The sequence below is a fragment of the Carya illinoinensis genome, chromosome 16 (assembly GCF_018687715.1).
Source record: "Carya illinoinensis cultivar Pawnee chromosome 16, C.illinoinensisPawnee_v1, whole genome shotgun sequence".
Taxonomy (NCBI): domain Eukaryota; kingdom Viridiplantae; phylum Streptophyta; class Magnoliopsida; order Fagales; family Juglandaceae; genus Carya; species Carya illinoinensis.
The window spans coordinates 17,770,108-17,786,420 of record NC_056767.1 but is presented as its reverse complement, the minus strand read 5'-3'; the positions used below and the strand labels follow the sequence as shown (position 1 = coordinate 17,786,420).

At 34.5% G+C, this 16,313-nt stretch overlaps 1 protein-coding gene across 1 annotated transcript; it reads right to left on the bottom strand.

Annotated features, from left to right (window-relative positions):
* Positions 1–2,057: 2,057 nt before the first annotated feature.
* On the bottom strand, positions 2,058–6,624 carry LOC122299286 (disease resistance protein RPV1-like). Its single transcript, XM_043109434.1, has 5 exons — positions 5,864–6,624; positions 4,523–5,624; positions 3,995–4,270; positions 2,951–3,904; positions 2,058–2,828 (listed from the first exon to the last, which is right to left on the bottom strand). Exons 1-5 carry the CDS (start codon positions 6,367–6,369, stop codon positions 2,289–2,291), a joined length of 3,378 nt encoding a protein of 1,125 aa, XP_042965368.1. The 5' UTR covers positions 6,370–6,624; the 3' UTR covers positions 2,058–2,288.
* Positions 6,625–16,313: the final 9,689 nt, after the last annotated feature.

Below are 16,313 nucleotides of genomic sequence, written 5' to 3'. Positions count from 1 at the left end.
CCTTCCACCTCTGCACTCTCACACTATCTTTGAATATTTCATCAAGTTTTGCTAAAGCTTCTCCAAAAATCTTTGTCTAATGTTGTACTTCTGATGGATCTACGTGATAAAATACTGGTAAAGCCATTTGCTATTTTTGTTTTTCTACATTTGAGAATCTTCGTTAACTCATCCGAGCACCAAGTGGATGATGCATATGTTTTGGTGAGTATAGTTATTGAAATTCTTGACTCTTCAATGGCTCTAAGAAGTGCTTTTAAATTTTCCTCTCCTCTTCTAAGCTTATCATCTACTTAGGTGATCACACCCTTTTGATGCAATGCATTTCGTAGATGGACAATAAAATTATTGCAGGTATCTTTACCTCTAAAACTTAAGAATACATCGTAAGTCCACTGAGGACTTAAAGAAGAAGTAGGGAAACAGAAAGAGGAAGAGCCACCATGGAAAGCCATTGAAGTAGTCCTCGTGGAACAAGTTGGTCACACTAGTTAGTAAAAGAAAAATGAGCAACTTCCTTTCAAAGAAAACTAAATGGAATAAATCATACACGACATCTTTTGTAAAGCAAAAAAGTAGATGTCTTGGAATAAATTACCCACATAACATTTTATAAAGCAGATGCTTTTGAAAAGCATAAAAGCAGATGTCTTGGAATACATCACACACAGAAACATTTTAAAGTAAAAAATGAAGATGATTTTGCAGAATGGATGATCAGTATCCTCTAAAACACAATACCTAGTTGGCTCTTACATATTTGATGGATTATAATTGTGACCGAGGGAGATTGTGATTTGAAAGGCATGTGACCTTATTTGAATGAATAAACTGTATAGTTCAAAAACAAAGAAAAAAATAGATAAATGAGAAATCCATTGATTCCGTTTTTCTGCTAAATTTGAGTGTCGGTGCACCCAAAAAACAATTTAATTAGATGCTTGGTTTTAGTTCCTTGTCCAACCCATCTGGCGCACTGTTTGGTTCCAAAATTAGTCACGTTTTACTGGTTTTGACTCGATAGAGAATCCCCAAGTCCAAACAATAGTGGCTCTTCCAAATTTCCAAATCCGCATGCTGAAAGAAGGCAGTGGTATTTGTAATTAGGTTTGATGTCCTGTGTTTAATTGAGAAATTTCAAGAGAATATTGAAATCTTCAAAAATTTTGAACCAGGAATATTAATTTCACTCAAAATGTGCTCTACAAGGAGGCAGGTTTTCAAACCACTCTTTAAAAATAAAAAAATAAAAAAGGTACTCAATTTTATCAATTCTTGAAAGCAGGTGTATAGAGGAGACCACCCTCTGCTGCGTTTGGATGTTGAATTTAGCTGAGTTGAGCTCAGTTCTTTATGAATAGTATGAGTTGAGATAGTAGAGTGAGTTTTATGGGGCCCATCTAAAATAATTTTAGATGTGTTTGGATATTAAAATGAGTTTAGTACTATTTAATTATGTGAAGTTGAAAAAAGTTATAGGTCTGATATGTAAAAAGGTATTGAGTTAAAAAAAGTTGTGCATCCCACATGTAAGGAAGTTTTGAGTTGAGATGAGTTCATTAATTTGAGAGTTATGTTTGGATGTTAGACTCGGCTTAAAAGTAGATTGAATTGAGTTAATCTCAGTGTATTCCAACAATCAAACTAGTCCAACTTGATTTGCTAGATATTTTAATTTTAAGTTTTCTTTAATAAATCAAATCTTGTCATGTCAACTAAATGGAGGGTGTGTTTTGCACGCCGAGTTCTAAACATAATTTTTTCAATTTTATTGATGAATAATATTAGTAACAAATTTCAAATAGATAAGTCTCGTTCAAGTCTTTTATAAAAAAAGTAGTCTCACTATAAAAAATATAAAAAATAAAAAATAAATAAATAAAAGATCTTTTTTAACACTCTTCATGATAGGGTTCACTTTTTTTTACAAAGAGACTGCAAAACTTGTATAAGCCATTACTCTTTTATTTCTTTACTGAAAGCGGAGGAATATGTTATAGAAAGAGTTGTCCTCCAAACTTCTGGCATTAGTTGATATCAATTGCTGACAGAGGATGTAGCTTGGAGTGCAACTTTGTCAATATTGTTGGGTTATACGAAACTTATTAGGTAATGAGGGGGCTAAAGTTATTCATCCTCTTTAATGACATGCTTAAAACAACCAGCAATTCTATAACAAATTTTAAGTCTGTATAACCCACCCCAGTGGCAAAATCAGTTCATTCTATACTACCATCAACGGCATCATGAGTGGACTTTAGACTCTTCTATTGTAGGTACCAATTGGATTACAAGATGTCATCATCACCATCACGTTGTCTCTTAGAAACTTGAATACCATCCATTGAGGCCACTGAATCTTCAATCTCGACATCAACATTCTTAGGGAGCACACTTGGATGAACTTTCACATTTTCTTCGAGCTTGTTTATCAAATGCAACCCGCAGCCTTTAAAGAACACTATCTTTGATTCACAAGAAAACTCAACTCGCAAACTGTTCTCCTCTTGGTTAAAAGATTCCGGAATGGAGTACTCTAGCCATACATGATCCATTAAATGAATTGTTCTTTCTCTAAGGAACCTTTCGACTCCATTGCCAATGATCTTAGCACTAATATCAGGAGGGGGTGTACCTGGGGTGATCCCAATAGTGGGTCCAATAACAGCACACAAAACAATTCCTTTGATCTGATCCAAACACAAGGGTCCATTAATTTGTATTTCACAAGAGTCACTGTTTGAAACCTCCTTGCGATGGCTAAACCAGTCTGGAATCTTATTCCCTGGAAATATAATGCCACCTGAAAGTGCCTCCTCAAGTTGCCCCTATTGAATGAATATCATTATAAATTTCAGTAGTACAACCCATAAACATTAATGGCATACACAAACACGTATGAGAGAGAGAGAGAGAGAGAGAGAGAGAGAGAGAGAGAGAGAGAGAGAACCAATAAAGGATTTGTGACATGATTCCTGATATTCACAAGCATTTTATTGCATGCAGACAAGTCAATCCAATGTAGTGTTGGTAAGGTGCTTGTATTGAACTCAAATTTTTTTCCTACTTCTGGAAAGGTTTCCAATGAAATGCATCCACTGGCAAACACCTCTTCTATATTTGGTGGAAGTTCTAAAATTTGTTCAAGTTGCTTGCAATCCAACAACATAAGGCACCTCAGTCCAACAAATCTTTTGATGCTTGTGGGAAGAATAACAATATCACTCCTTGACTGTTCTAAAGTTTCCAAAGTGGATGAGAAATTAAATGCTGTAAAGAAATCAGACTTTGATAGGACACAATCGCAGAGATTCAAATATTCTAGTGCTGGCAATGGAGGTGGCAAGAGCAATTCTTCATTTGATGAAATTTCACATTCTTCTGTTGACATGACACAGGGCGTGGAACATCTTTTCTCCTTTGGAAGCTTAACAATTTCTGAAAAATTTTTGACACAAAGATTGCGTAAATGCTGCAACTCAAGAATGTTAGTTGGGAGATGCATCAGGTTTTTGCAGCCTTTAATGTATATATCCTGAAGGCCAGTGAGATACCCAATGGATGAAGGCAATTCTTTTATAGGAGCTTGATCAAATTTAATGAATCTTAAGCATTCCATCTCACACTCAATATCAGGAAAACTTTGAAGGCTTGAACAATCTTCAACGACAAGAGATTCTAAAGATCTCATCCTGAGGCTTCTTGGAAAACTTTTAAGGCTAGAGCATCCGAAGAATGATAAAGAGGTCAGATGATCATGGGACCCAACAAAATCATGAACCTCAATTAAACTTTCACAATTACGAAGATACAATTCCTCTAAATTTGGAATTCTTGAGATATCAGGAATGGTTGTTAGGAATTTACAATCAAAAGAACTCATAAACTTGAGGTTCTGAAAATTCTGCAATCAGGAAAAAAAAGAGAGAAATTAGATTCAAAGAAGTTCAAAATTAAATTGAAAAGAAAAATATTGAGAACATAGTACACTCACCTTGATTCCCTCCCCCAATTCTTTTATGTGGCTACTACGCATCTGAAAGTCGATGAGTTTTTTTCCATGAAAATTGGATGGCAAAGATTGCAAAGGACATTCACCCAAATCAAGCAAGCTTAACTCATTAGAAAGGTAATTAGGCCCTCCAGATAAACGTGCATTGCGATTTATAAATATTCTGAGTCTTTTCATCTTCATGAATGCTTTGGAACCTAAGCATATCAAGTCTCGTTCTGGCAAATCTATCAATATCCCTTCAATTTTGTTTGTTACCTAGTGCAACAACATACACAACATGTATTAGCAAACTCACATCTAGACTGTACCTTGCTTTTCTGCTAATATTTTCCAAAATGAGTATTTTGTTCTAATATTTGAGTTTCCAAAAGCAATTAATCACATTCAAAATATCAAAATTAATGTTTTCAAAATTTGTATATCATTGAAAACTGTTCATAAATGAAAACGGAAGATGCTCATAAAAAAAGTAAAATTAGTGTTTTTTTTCTTCATTTATTCTCTTACCGTATTTTCCTCTAGTACAGAACGAACATCTTCATGAAACCACAACCTACTACGTTTGCCAGGTTCTTTAGGTGATTCTTGTCGAACAATTTCTCTACCCATATCTTGTAACAAGTCATGCATCCACAATTTTTCATTCTCATCAACACTTATGAGACACTTATCCATAAGCCTTTGAATACCATCATCTGGAAAGAAACGACAACTATCCAATACTTTGATGACATAATCTACATCTTTTGTTTTGAAGAAACAAGCAATATCAAGGAAAATATCCTTCTCATTATCATCCAATCCATCATAACTTGTTCTCAGTATCATTTGAATATCTTTGTTAGGAATTCTCTTGAGCTTATCCAAAGCACTTTTCCATTGATGTATGCTTCTACCTTTTAGATCTGAACCTAGAACCGTTAAAGCTAGTGGAAGACCTCCTGCATATCGTATAGCATCTTCTGTTAGTTCCACATAATCATCAATAGGCTTTTCTCTTTTGAAGGCATGTAAACTAAAGAGCTGAAGAGCTTTGTCGTGATCCAACTCATTCATCTTGTATATTGAATCAACTTCATGACTAGTCAATAAATTTTGATCTCTTGTTGTTATAATGATTCTACTTCCTAAACCAAACCAATCATGATCTCCAGCTAAATTTTCTAATTGGACCAACTTATCCACATCGTCAAGAATTAGTAAAATCTTTTTAGAGCAAAGCCTATGCTTTATCACATTGATTCCTCTATCAACACTACCAACTTTCAAATTTCTAGAGTCTCCTAAGATCTCACAAAGAAGTGTCTCTTGCAGGTGCATTAGACCACCCTCTCGATTTGAATTTTCTCGAATATTTGCAAGAAAACAACTAGCTTCAAACTGGTAAGCAATTGAGTTGTAGATTGCTTTGGCAATGGTCGTCTTTCCAATTCCACCAACTCCAAGGATCCCTATCATGCGTATGTCATTCATCCCAATACTTAGAAGCAAATTAATATCTTGTATATGAGACTCTATTCCAACTGGATACTTGGCAACGTTTAAGTATATACGATTTACTATTCTTGAAACCTCTTCAACAATTTCGCTAATGAATTCAGATTCATTCCTACCAATACAAAAGATCATAAGAAACAATCAAACATAAGATCTTAAGAACCAATCAATGAGAAGGACTCTTCAAATGAATTGAAAAGAGATAGTAACATAACGTACTAATAAATATAGTGAAATTGCTAATATATATATGTATATATATAAAGGTATTACTATTTCGTCATCTACTACGAAAAAAAAAAAAAAAGAGTTTAATTATAAAGTCACACGATGAGCATTAAAATTAAGCACCTGTTCCCTAAATGAAACCCGGACAAGTTGGCCACCTCTTTGAGTGTTTCCTTCCAGCTCCGCACTTTCATGTCATCATTAAACCTATGTTGATGTTTTTCAAATGCTTCACCAAAACTTCTTTTTTGATGTCGTACTTCTGATGGATCTATGTTGTAAAATACAGGAAGAACAATTTGTTGCCTTGTTTTATTACAATCAAGGATCTTCTTCAATTCGTCTAAGCACCATGTGGAAGATGCATAGTTTTGAGAGAATATAATAACCGCAATTCTCGACTCTTCAATAGCTTTGAGAAGTGCCGATGAAATTTCATTTCCTCTTCTAAGATCATAGTCTATGTAAGTGTTGATTCCCTTTCGATGTAGAGCATCATATAGATGGGCAGTGAAATTATTACGAGTATCTTCACCTCTAAAACTCAAGAATACATCATATGCCCAGCGGTACTGATCGGTGAAAGAAAGAAAGGAAGAAGAAGATGAAGAAGCTCCTTGCAAGGCCATGGAAGAAGTCACGGAGTATGCACGTAATTAAGCCTGATTACAACTCAGGACAACTACCGATTCTCTGATGCATGATGTTAGTAATACGCAGCGGTAAAGCAAAAGATCATGTACAGAGGTTGTGTATGAAATCCCATGGGAATCCAGACGAGAGACAGCAGGTCATGGAAAAGCGGCATTGTGAATAGAATGGGAGGCTGGGAGCATTTATTCCTGCTGGGCCCTGAGTGTTTTGATGCAGCTTACCTGGTTGAAATGAGTAGGGATTGTGTCGAATCCATTTGAAAGATTGATATTAATCTTTTCCATAATTTATGTAATTCGTACTATTAATTGCTGCTTAATCACGATTCTCATTCACTAAATTGATACATAAAAGTAATTATTAAGTAATCTTAAAATTTAGACGAGGGAGATACCATAGATTTATTTTGAATGCATAATTAAATATAAAAATGCAATTATATATAAATATGTATCAATATATGTATCCATTTAGTTGGCCCATTGCTGTCCTTAAAGTGATCAGTTTCGTCTCAAAGCAATTTGATCCATTCATTTGATCCATTTGATGATGACTTTGTTGTAAAAAGACAGAATAAAATCCCACAAAGATCAATTAACTGGTCCCACAGCAATTGACTTTATTCTGTTTTAGCACATGAAAATATTCTATGCTGTTCCCCACGTCTGAAAGTTGATAAGGAAGTATCCAAAGTCTCAAATTTCAATACGGTGCAAGTTTAATTAATTTAAAAAAAAAAAAAAATAAAAAAGAAAAAAAGAAAGAAAGAAAGAAAGAAAGAACATTCATCATCCTATTAAATATGATAATTGGTAACTTCGGTACTTTTTACCTTAAACTACTGGGATTCGTACATTGCACCTTATGACCAATGTGTGGTTATTTCGCTTATAATTGTCCAAAGAATATGACTAATTTTATGAACATCTGTGGCCATTTGAAATAGTAAGGCCACGATGAAGAGGTAAAAAATGCACGTACATAGTTAGAATTTCTTATACAAATTGCATTGGCCATATCATTGACAAAAATAATCATCAAGAGGTCTTATAGGGATCATATATATGAGCAGTGCAACATCCAGGATGTAGCACAAGATCAGTCCCAACAAGAACCAAAAAAAAAAAAAAAATTATTTTTTTTATATTCTTTAACATTTTTTTTAAATCACAACATCACTAAAAAATACTTCCTTAATCATTAAGTAAAAAAAAAAAAAAAGAAACAAAATTGTTGGGACCCAATCGGGACTCAACTGTCAATGACTCTAGCATTTTTGTATATAAATATATATATAGGAATTAATTAATTAAAAGAGACCGGAGTTCAATTTTTTTTTAAATATAAAAAATAAATGAAAAAAGAAAGAGAAGAAAATAAGGCTAAATAGTAAATTAAGTCCACAAAATGGAAGGAATTAAACTACTATTCATAAATATTTCACGACTATTTCCTTACTATTCATAAATTATTTCACTATTATTTATAGATGATATGAAATACTAATCTCAACATCATCCAAAGTTGCTTTGAGTTGGAATTCATGTCAACTACAGGGTATAAGAAGTTGTATGGGTTCTATGTTCTTAAAACAACATTATTGGCTTGCCCAAAAAGATGTTTGAGTAGGTCCCAATTAGCTTGATCGATCTGGTCTGAATTAAGGACCGGGAAGTTAATATGGAACACATAAATATCTCAAAAGTGGGTCAAAGAAAGATGAGAAACTTATTGACAACTTCTTTGCCAAGTTGCCAACAACCACACTGGCTATCACGAGTTCAAAAGTCTTCTCAAATCGTATTGACTACTTCTTCTCGATAACTTCTTGAAAATCTCAAAAGTCTTGAGTTCTTACAGAAAATTAATAGATGTGAGATATGGACATTTTTTTTATGCAGTAGGACTTGTGTGACGCCCCCAAATCCCACGTACGGACACGTGGAAATCGAGACGTCCGGATGATGACAACACAGGTCACCACCTTATTGTCAAGTGCCAAATGTGTGTACATGCAACAAGTGTGCAATAAAAACACGCAGCAGATAAAAAAAGTCTTATAACTAAGTACCAGAATTTTTCTTTGTTTAATACAAACCCGTTCAAAACATACATAATAAAATATTAAAAGTCTCAAATCTCGTTTCAACACCAAACTACAAGGCATAAAACTCCAAATCAAAACTCTGGCAAAGCCGCCTCCTCGGGCTCAGCCTCCTCCTCCTCTGCATCAAAATCTACGATACCAAAATGGTGCCACGGGTAAGTAAAGATCCAAACATCACAAGATAAAAACATATTACAAATGCACATATCCCATAAATCCACATTTTTCCCACGCACGCCAAAAATCCCATTTTGGTCCAAAACATATCCTTTAAACAAAATCTTGCCATTATCCCATATAATGGTCCAAAAACTAAACCATCAAAGCACTGTAGGCGGGAATCACAGGCGAGACTCTACCACCATCCCTGCTCACCACCATCCCTACACGTGTACCGTAGGCAGAAATCACAAGCTGGATTCTACCACCGTCCCTACTTACCACCATCCCTACGCCGCGTGCACTGTAGGCGGGAACCACAGGCATGATTCTACCACCGTCCCTGCTTACCACCATCCCTACACGTACCTCTAACTCAAACCAGTCAATCCAATCGTTCATATATACCAAAAACATTTCTCGATTGAAAGCCCAGTTTTCAAGTTCCAACACATGTACATATATGTAATGCACACCTCAAGACATAATTCATCCAACAAATAACAATATCAACAATAACCAAACACTCTGTCGTCAAATCCATCCGACCCCCGACTCCTCGGACTCAGTCTGGAATTAACCAACCAATCAATGAATTTATTGAAAAAGCAATAATATATTTAAATCTAAAATAGAGTTTGAAAAATACTTACAGCGCTATAAGATATTTTTCGAATGATCACGACATTGCAAACGACGGAGAAAAAACAACGTAATAGTGTAAAATACACTGGCCGTGGGTTGTAAAATACCCATTTTCGAACGGGGACAAACCAAGACTTGAAATTGATAGGGAATGACCTAGAGATGTTTATGAAACTAATGGAAGTGAGTTTTGGCTATGGGTGGCAGTGGAAGTGAAAAAATGGCAAATCGGAGTTGAGCTCGTGGGAGCTTCTTCGGCAACGGATCGGGGCCGAAAATGGGTGGTTTAGAACGGCAAGAAATAGGTGATGAAGTGGTGAAAAGATGGTGGTCAGAGGTGGAGTGACGGCGGCGGAAATGCACAAAAACTTTGCGGCTTAGATGGGCTCTCAACTGCAAACGGCGGCTCGGATGGAGGTGAAACTTGGTGGGGTGGTTCACCGGCCGGAGGGGAAGGTTTCTGGGTGGGTGGTGTAGGCCACGGTGGCCGGACGACAGTGGTCTGGGCTAAAGAAGCAACCGGCGACAGAGGAGAGAGAGAGAACTCGTACCGTGCGGAAGAGAAGAAAAACGGAGAAGAAAGAAAGAAAAGAAGAAAAAAGAAAAGAATGAAAAGAAAAAGAAAAAGAAAAGAGAAAAATAAAAAAGAGAAAAATAAAAGATGAGGAAAAGAAATAAGTTTCAATCCTCACTTCCGGAGTCTAAAAACTGATCCAACGAAAACAATTTTAAAAACTATAAAACGACTAAATTAATTTAAACACCACATCAAGTTAAAATATAATAAATAATTAATAAAAACTAATAACTAAATTTTAAATCCAAAAACAAACTAAATTAAATTACACAGCAATTTAAATTCAAAACGATAATTAATATAAAGAAAGCTCCACAAAACAAATATCACAACTAAATAAATCCAACTAAAATACAATAATTTAAAATAAAAGAACTAATATATTAATTAAATTAAAATACTCCTTCAGTAAAAATACACGTAAAAACAAGATGTCACAACTTGAACTTGAAACAATGTAAAGCTTTGCAAGTAGACTTACCTAGAAACTTTGAATACAACTTTATTTAATTCACAGGCTCAAAATCGTGTGTATATGGGATGCTAGTTGGCTTGCCAACGTAAATAAAATAAAATAAAATCTTATATTATTTGTAATAGGATAATACTTTATCCACCCACATAAGTCACTGATGGTGGCTATTGATTATTTTTTTTTTTATGTTTTTTTATTTTATGATTAAAAAAGTATTTTTTAATTAAATTTTTTACATGTTAGACTTATTTATTGAAAGAAAGTCTAACATACACGTGAGTGAGAATATTAAATGAATATAAATGATTAAATTTACCTATTCTTATCAATTTAAACTTTTTGGACGAACAATAATTTTGTAGTCATGACTAGAATCACAAGTTATGGTTTTGTTTGCATTCATAATTTTGATAATTCTATTTATTCTGTCGCCATCTGAAAATGGCTTTTGAAGTTGGGCTCGTACGTTGTCCTTGATCATCTTTAAATCATAGAATGTCGGAATAAGATTTTATGGCCCAAAACTAATCACCCAAGCGATCTTTCCCCTATCTAACTAAATAAAGATTAAATAAATTCAATAACTGCCTCTAATATCATGGATCACAATCATAATTCTCAAAAGTTGAAGAATTCTCTTTATGTTTCGATCTATCTAGACTAAAAATGAGTTATTAAATAGGTGCAAATGAGCCAAGCTCAATCACTCCCAAAATTAAAACTTTTAACATAAACAAGTGTCAATCCTACATTTCCACTCTACTCTAAACCACTCAAGAACAAGAAGGTATCTCCTCAAAGATTCCGAAGCCTGGGAAGAATCAAAATACATTGATCTCAAAATCGATAAGTGCATTCCATTGTGCAATGGGCACATTCCAACAAAAAATTAGGAAATATTCCACTAATCAAAATTCCTCAATATTTTCCAAATTTCCATAGTCGGAAAGATCCTCCCTCACTACCCTATGTATAATTTGTAAAGAGTAATACTATTCATCATCTTAATTCTCATCATCCTATGATATGGCATTAGATGATTTGGGACTATTTATTATATTTCACTTGTGAATCTATCATCTAATGCCGCATCATGGGATGATGAGAAAATGAATGGTGAATAGATTTTTTCATCTGTAAATATTCTCTCTTCCTGCTTAAGACATTTGTAATGAACTTAGTCTTAGTTTTTATTGAAATGAAAGTTTACTTGCAAAGAAAAAAAAAAGATCTATGGCAAAAGTGGGGTGAAAAAACTAATAAGACACTTCAATTCAAAAGGATACTTGGCACCATTGTTTAGTGCAACACTGAATTCATCGTCCAAGAAACAAATTAATGGCTACAAGTAAACGAACAAAGTGAAAAGCTTACCTGCTAGTTTTGGATGATGAATTTAGAAAACAACACAAAATAAAACGACATTATGACAAATATGTATTATGCATGCATATCAATCAACTTTTATTGGTTTTGTATACGTTGCTCTCCAACTTAATGGGAGTTTTTGAATGAAAAGAAGTGTTTTCTGACTTTTTAGCACTTGTTTTTAGCAAATACTTGTTGTATAATAAGGATGCAGAAGACAATTTTCAGGGCAGCACAACACTTGATGAGTTCATTATTTAACAAACAAACTAATGGCTATAAGTATAAGAATAAAGTAAAAAGCCAAGTGATCATTGTGGAAACATCTCTCAAAACTCAAATAAGAAAGCTTTTGGGCTTGCCTCTCATGAGATTGTGTGAGAGAATCGGAAAGGGGCTCATAAACCGGGCAGACGGGGACCATCAAAGAAGTGCCTCGACAGAATCATGCACCTCAACTAGTCTGTTAGCATCCCTCAAAACTCAAAGTGCACATGTTCTGCAAGTCTTTGAGTCATTCTAAAATCATTGAGCAAATAAATTGGGCTCTTGTTTCTTAATTAACAGACTTGAGAATATTTATATCACCTAACTAAGGTGATTATGATTGTTGTAAATCATAAAATTATTTTTGCATATATAATGTTTCTAAATCCAAAAGTTGAGATCAAGAGAGTGAGTTGCCATAATCCCAACCACCCAAAATAAGCAATTTTAACATTACATATGAAACATATGACAGATCCCAATTTCAGTGACAAATACCAATTCAAGTCTTAAAATACTAGAGAGAACAAACAAAAATGAAAGGAAAATCTCACCTGAAATGCCAAAGAAATATTAGCAACAGGGGCTGTCATGAATTCAATCCATTTTTCTTCTTACATGTGCTCTTCCACTACGGTGCAATGTAGATATAATGTATTTACACCCAATTTAGGAAAGTGACACAGGCTTGAGCAATAACTAAGATTAGGTTCTGCTTGGCCATAAAAAATTTTCATCTCAAACATAAAATTCTCATCTCATCATTACAACTTTCTCAAATCTCCATATAAAATATAATAAACAATTTAACTTTTTCTTAACTTTTTCAAATCTCAATACAATAATAATATTAAAATATAATATTTTAATATTTAATCTTAAAACTCAAAATTCTCATCTGAGAATTCTCAGTGGCCAAGCAGAACCTAAGGCCATTTGAAAGGAATGACAATATTAGAAATAGTAAGGCCATAATGAAGAGATAACAATCTTAGAACTGCTTATACATGTACAAATTGGCCATATCATTGGCAAAAATCAAATGATAAAGAGGTCTTCCAGGGTGATACTTGCCTTTTGCAAGATTACACAAATAGTGCAAAACTCATAGGAAAAAAAAAACAATACATGTGGCACTGCAGGTGACATTCAATAGTTGGGTTGCCCTGCACAAACTTGTTCTCAGTCAAATGCTACAAACAGGGTTAAACCAAAAATAAAATTACCAGTCATTATGATGAGACCATTAGTGAAGAAAAGCCATGGGGTTTTAGATTAGCTATGATTCAACTTAGGCCTCTTCTGTTGTGGATACCAATTCAATTAATCTTTTAAAGAGTAATTCAACTGAGTTTTCAATTTCTTCATGGGATACATCCAAATGAACATCGGCATTTTCAAGGAGCACATCTTGATGATGATCTTTTGCATTCTCTTCATGCTTGTGTATCAGATAGATTCTTTAAGTTTTAAAGAACATGGGTTTTGAGTAAGTATACATGATCATGATTTGAGCTTGTTAAAGCAAGAACTCTTTGAAATACAACACCATCAGGCATGACCAATGATTTCAACACCATAACCAATATCAAGAGCTGTATTTGAGGAGATTTCAGACAAAGGTCCAATCACCACACATATGGCGATTCCTCTAATTTCATTTGAACATAGCTAGGATCCCATTAATGCCTATTTCAAATGAATTATTGTTTGAGGTCTCTTTGCAAAGGATAAACCAGTCTCGAATCCAATTTCTAGAAAATATAATGACACCTAAAGTTCCCTCAACATGTTCCTATTAAATTTAACCAATAAATTAAAGCATATTTACATATAAAAGAGACAGTTAATAGAGAGACAGAAACATTGACAGACACTTACCTCATCCAATAAAAGATTTTTCACATGATCCCCACATTGCTCTAATTCAACTTTATTCATTGCCCTAACACATATCAATGGGACCTACAAAACCCACTAAACATCTTAACTCATGACTATTCATAGATAAACTCAGATTATCTTATATACTCTTAACATTCAAACGGATCATCAATCTCCTAAAGCGCATGCATCTCCCCATCCACAATTCAGTTACTGAGAAAATTGGGGAACAAAAAATAAAAATTGAAGATTCCATGTAATGCCTCGCTCCTGAAGGTCCGGAGAGTTAGCTCTTATTACTTAATATAAACTTCAATAACACAATTATAAAATCCAGAAAACTCTATAAAATATTCATTTATTCACTCAATCCAAATACCCATGTTCCTTCATAAACAAAAAAGAAAATCTCAATAACATAAATTAGAAACTCCCCAAAGACCCGAAAATATCCTTAACTCATCAAATCAATATATCCAAAAATAAATCAATATATTAACTAAGACTCTCAAATAAGCACTTGTACCCTCAGGCACTTATTCCACTACGATCATCAGACCTTGCTAAAACTACCCACTCTTGTTCTCCGGTTGAACCATCAAAATTATCTGAAAAGTATTTAGAGGTAACGGGTGAGTTATCAATAACTCAGTAAGTATGCAAACATGAGCATTTACAGAGTGCAGTATGCAAAACAAAATGTTTTCCAGCGTTATCATGTAGAACAAAACATATTTTTAACATTTTTCAGAGTGCAGTAGCATAAACATGTTATAAAAACAATATCAGAGTGAAAGTTCAAAAATATTCTTATTTAAAATTTCTCTTGGCATAGCATAATCTGAGCATCTTCATCATATCAAAACAAAGCATCTCACAAAAAAGAGATCATGTTTAACCCCTGTGGTAGGGTTGTGCTATCCTCGATGGCCAAACCGGGCAGAGACCGAGATGAATCTTCTCCTTATTATTCTCGAAGCCTCGAGTGTGCATACAGGAAAGACCACATAAAAACCACTTTGTTTCCAAAGTGGGTGCACTCAGAGACAGAGAAGTTGGTACCAACCCAAATAGAGCAGAGCATAACACAGTAGAGCAGAGCAAAGCAGAGACAGAGTCATATACAAAATCAGTACATCATGCCAGAGGTTTTCATATGCCATATCAAAATAAAACAAAGTACTAAAAATATTCAGATCTTTCTCACATACTGAAAAATAAGGTCGGAGCATCTTTCTAACTAAATGCACAACTTTTCATATTTTTCATATCACTCTTTTTTCCCATTTCAGAGGCAGCATGACAAAAATATAGCTCATGTCTACACTATGCGTGTAAGAAAATATTTTTCCTTTTTCATGCCAATTTTATGAGTAATGCAAAGAAACAACCGAGGTTGTTTTTCTCAAGTTCTCATTTCATAACAAAGCATGCAAAGTTTTCAGAAAGTCAACCCCAGTCTCAAATATTTATGTAACATAGGAACTCCGCTTACTTGGTCTTCTTAGCTTTTTAGAAATTTTCCTCAATCATGTCGAAAACAAATTTTTTGCCACCTATAAAAAAATAATCATGTAATTCTCATAAATATATTATCAAACACATGTTTCGATATTAACCTATTCTAAAATAATCCATTCTAAAACCTCAAAATCTAAACATCCTCACAATTTCTAAAATACCATTGTTGCCAAAACCATCACTTATGGTTAAAAATAGTTTCCGTAAAAACTATATCCTGACCCAAACTAATTTTAAAACTCAGGTCCAAAACATCTTAGAACAGTAAAACAACCTTTTGAAATAAACCAAGCCTTAAAGAAAAACCCAACGTAAGATCAAAACACCTCCACTAAAAGGGTCCATTCCAAACCAAAACCAACGGTCTTGCCAAAAGTTGAACTTAAGGGTAAGATCATAATTTACAACATCTTGCATGCAACTAACAGCAACGTAAAAAGCAGACTAGCTCTAAAACCAAAAAGAACTGCCTCTTACCAAGAAGGAAAAAATCACAACGGAGACAGTACCGAGCGGCAGAGCAAGGCGCGACTGAGTTGTGGTTCGGTGACGGCGAGAGCACAACAATGGATCACAGTAGTGTGGCAAAAATAATTACCGTTGGTCTGAGTGGCTAAGCATGGGAGTGAGAGAAAGAGGTCCGTAAGCCGTGAGAGAGAGAGAGAGAGAGACCGCACGGGATACTCACCGAGAAGGCAACAAAGCGGCAGTGACAAGGTGGTTGGGAAGCGACAGATCACGGAGAGGCTGGATGTCGACGTCGCTGGGCTTCCCTTGCCATGGCTAAAATCACCACACGAGAAGACTTGCTCTGTTTTGAGATGCAAAAACAGTGTCCTTCGATGAAGTTGAGAGTGGTGCAGAGAAGGTAGTTCGACCGGGAGCTATGCTTTAAAAAAAAAGTAACCTTCTGAAC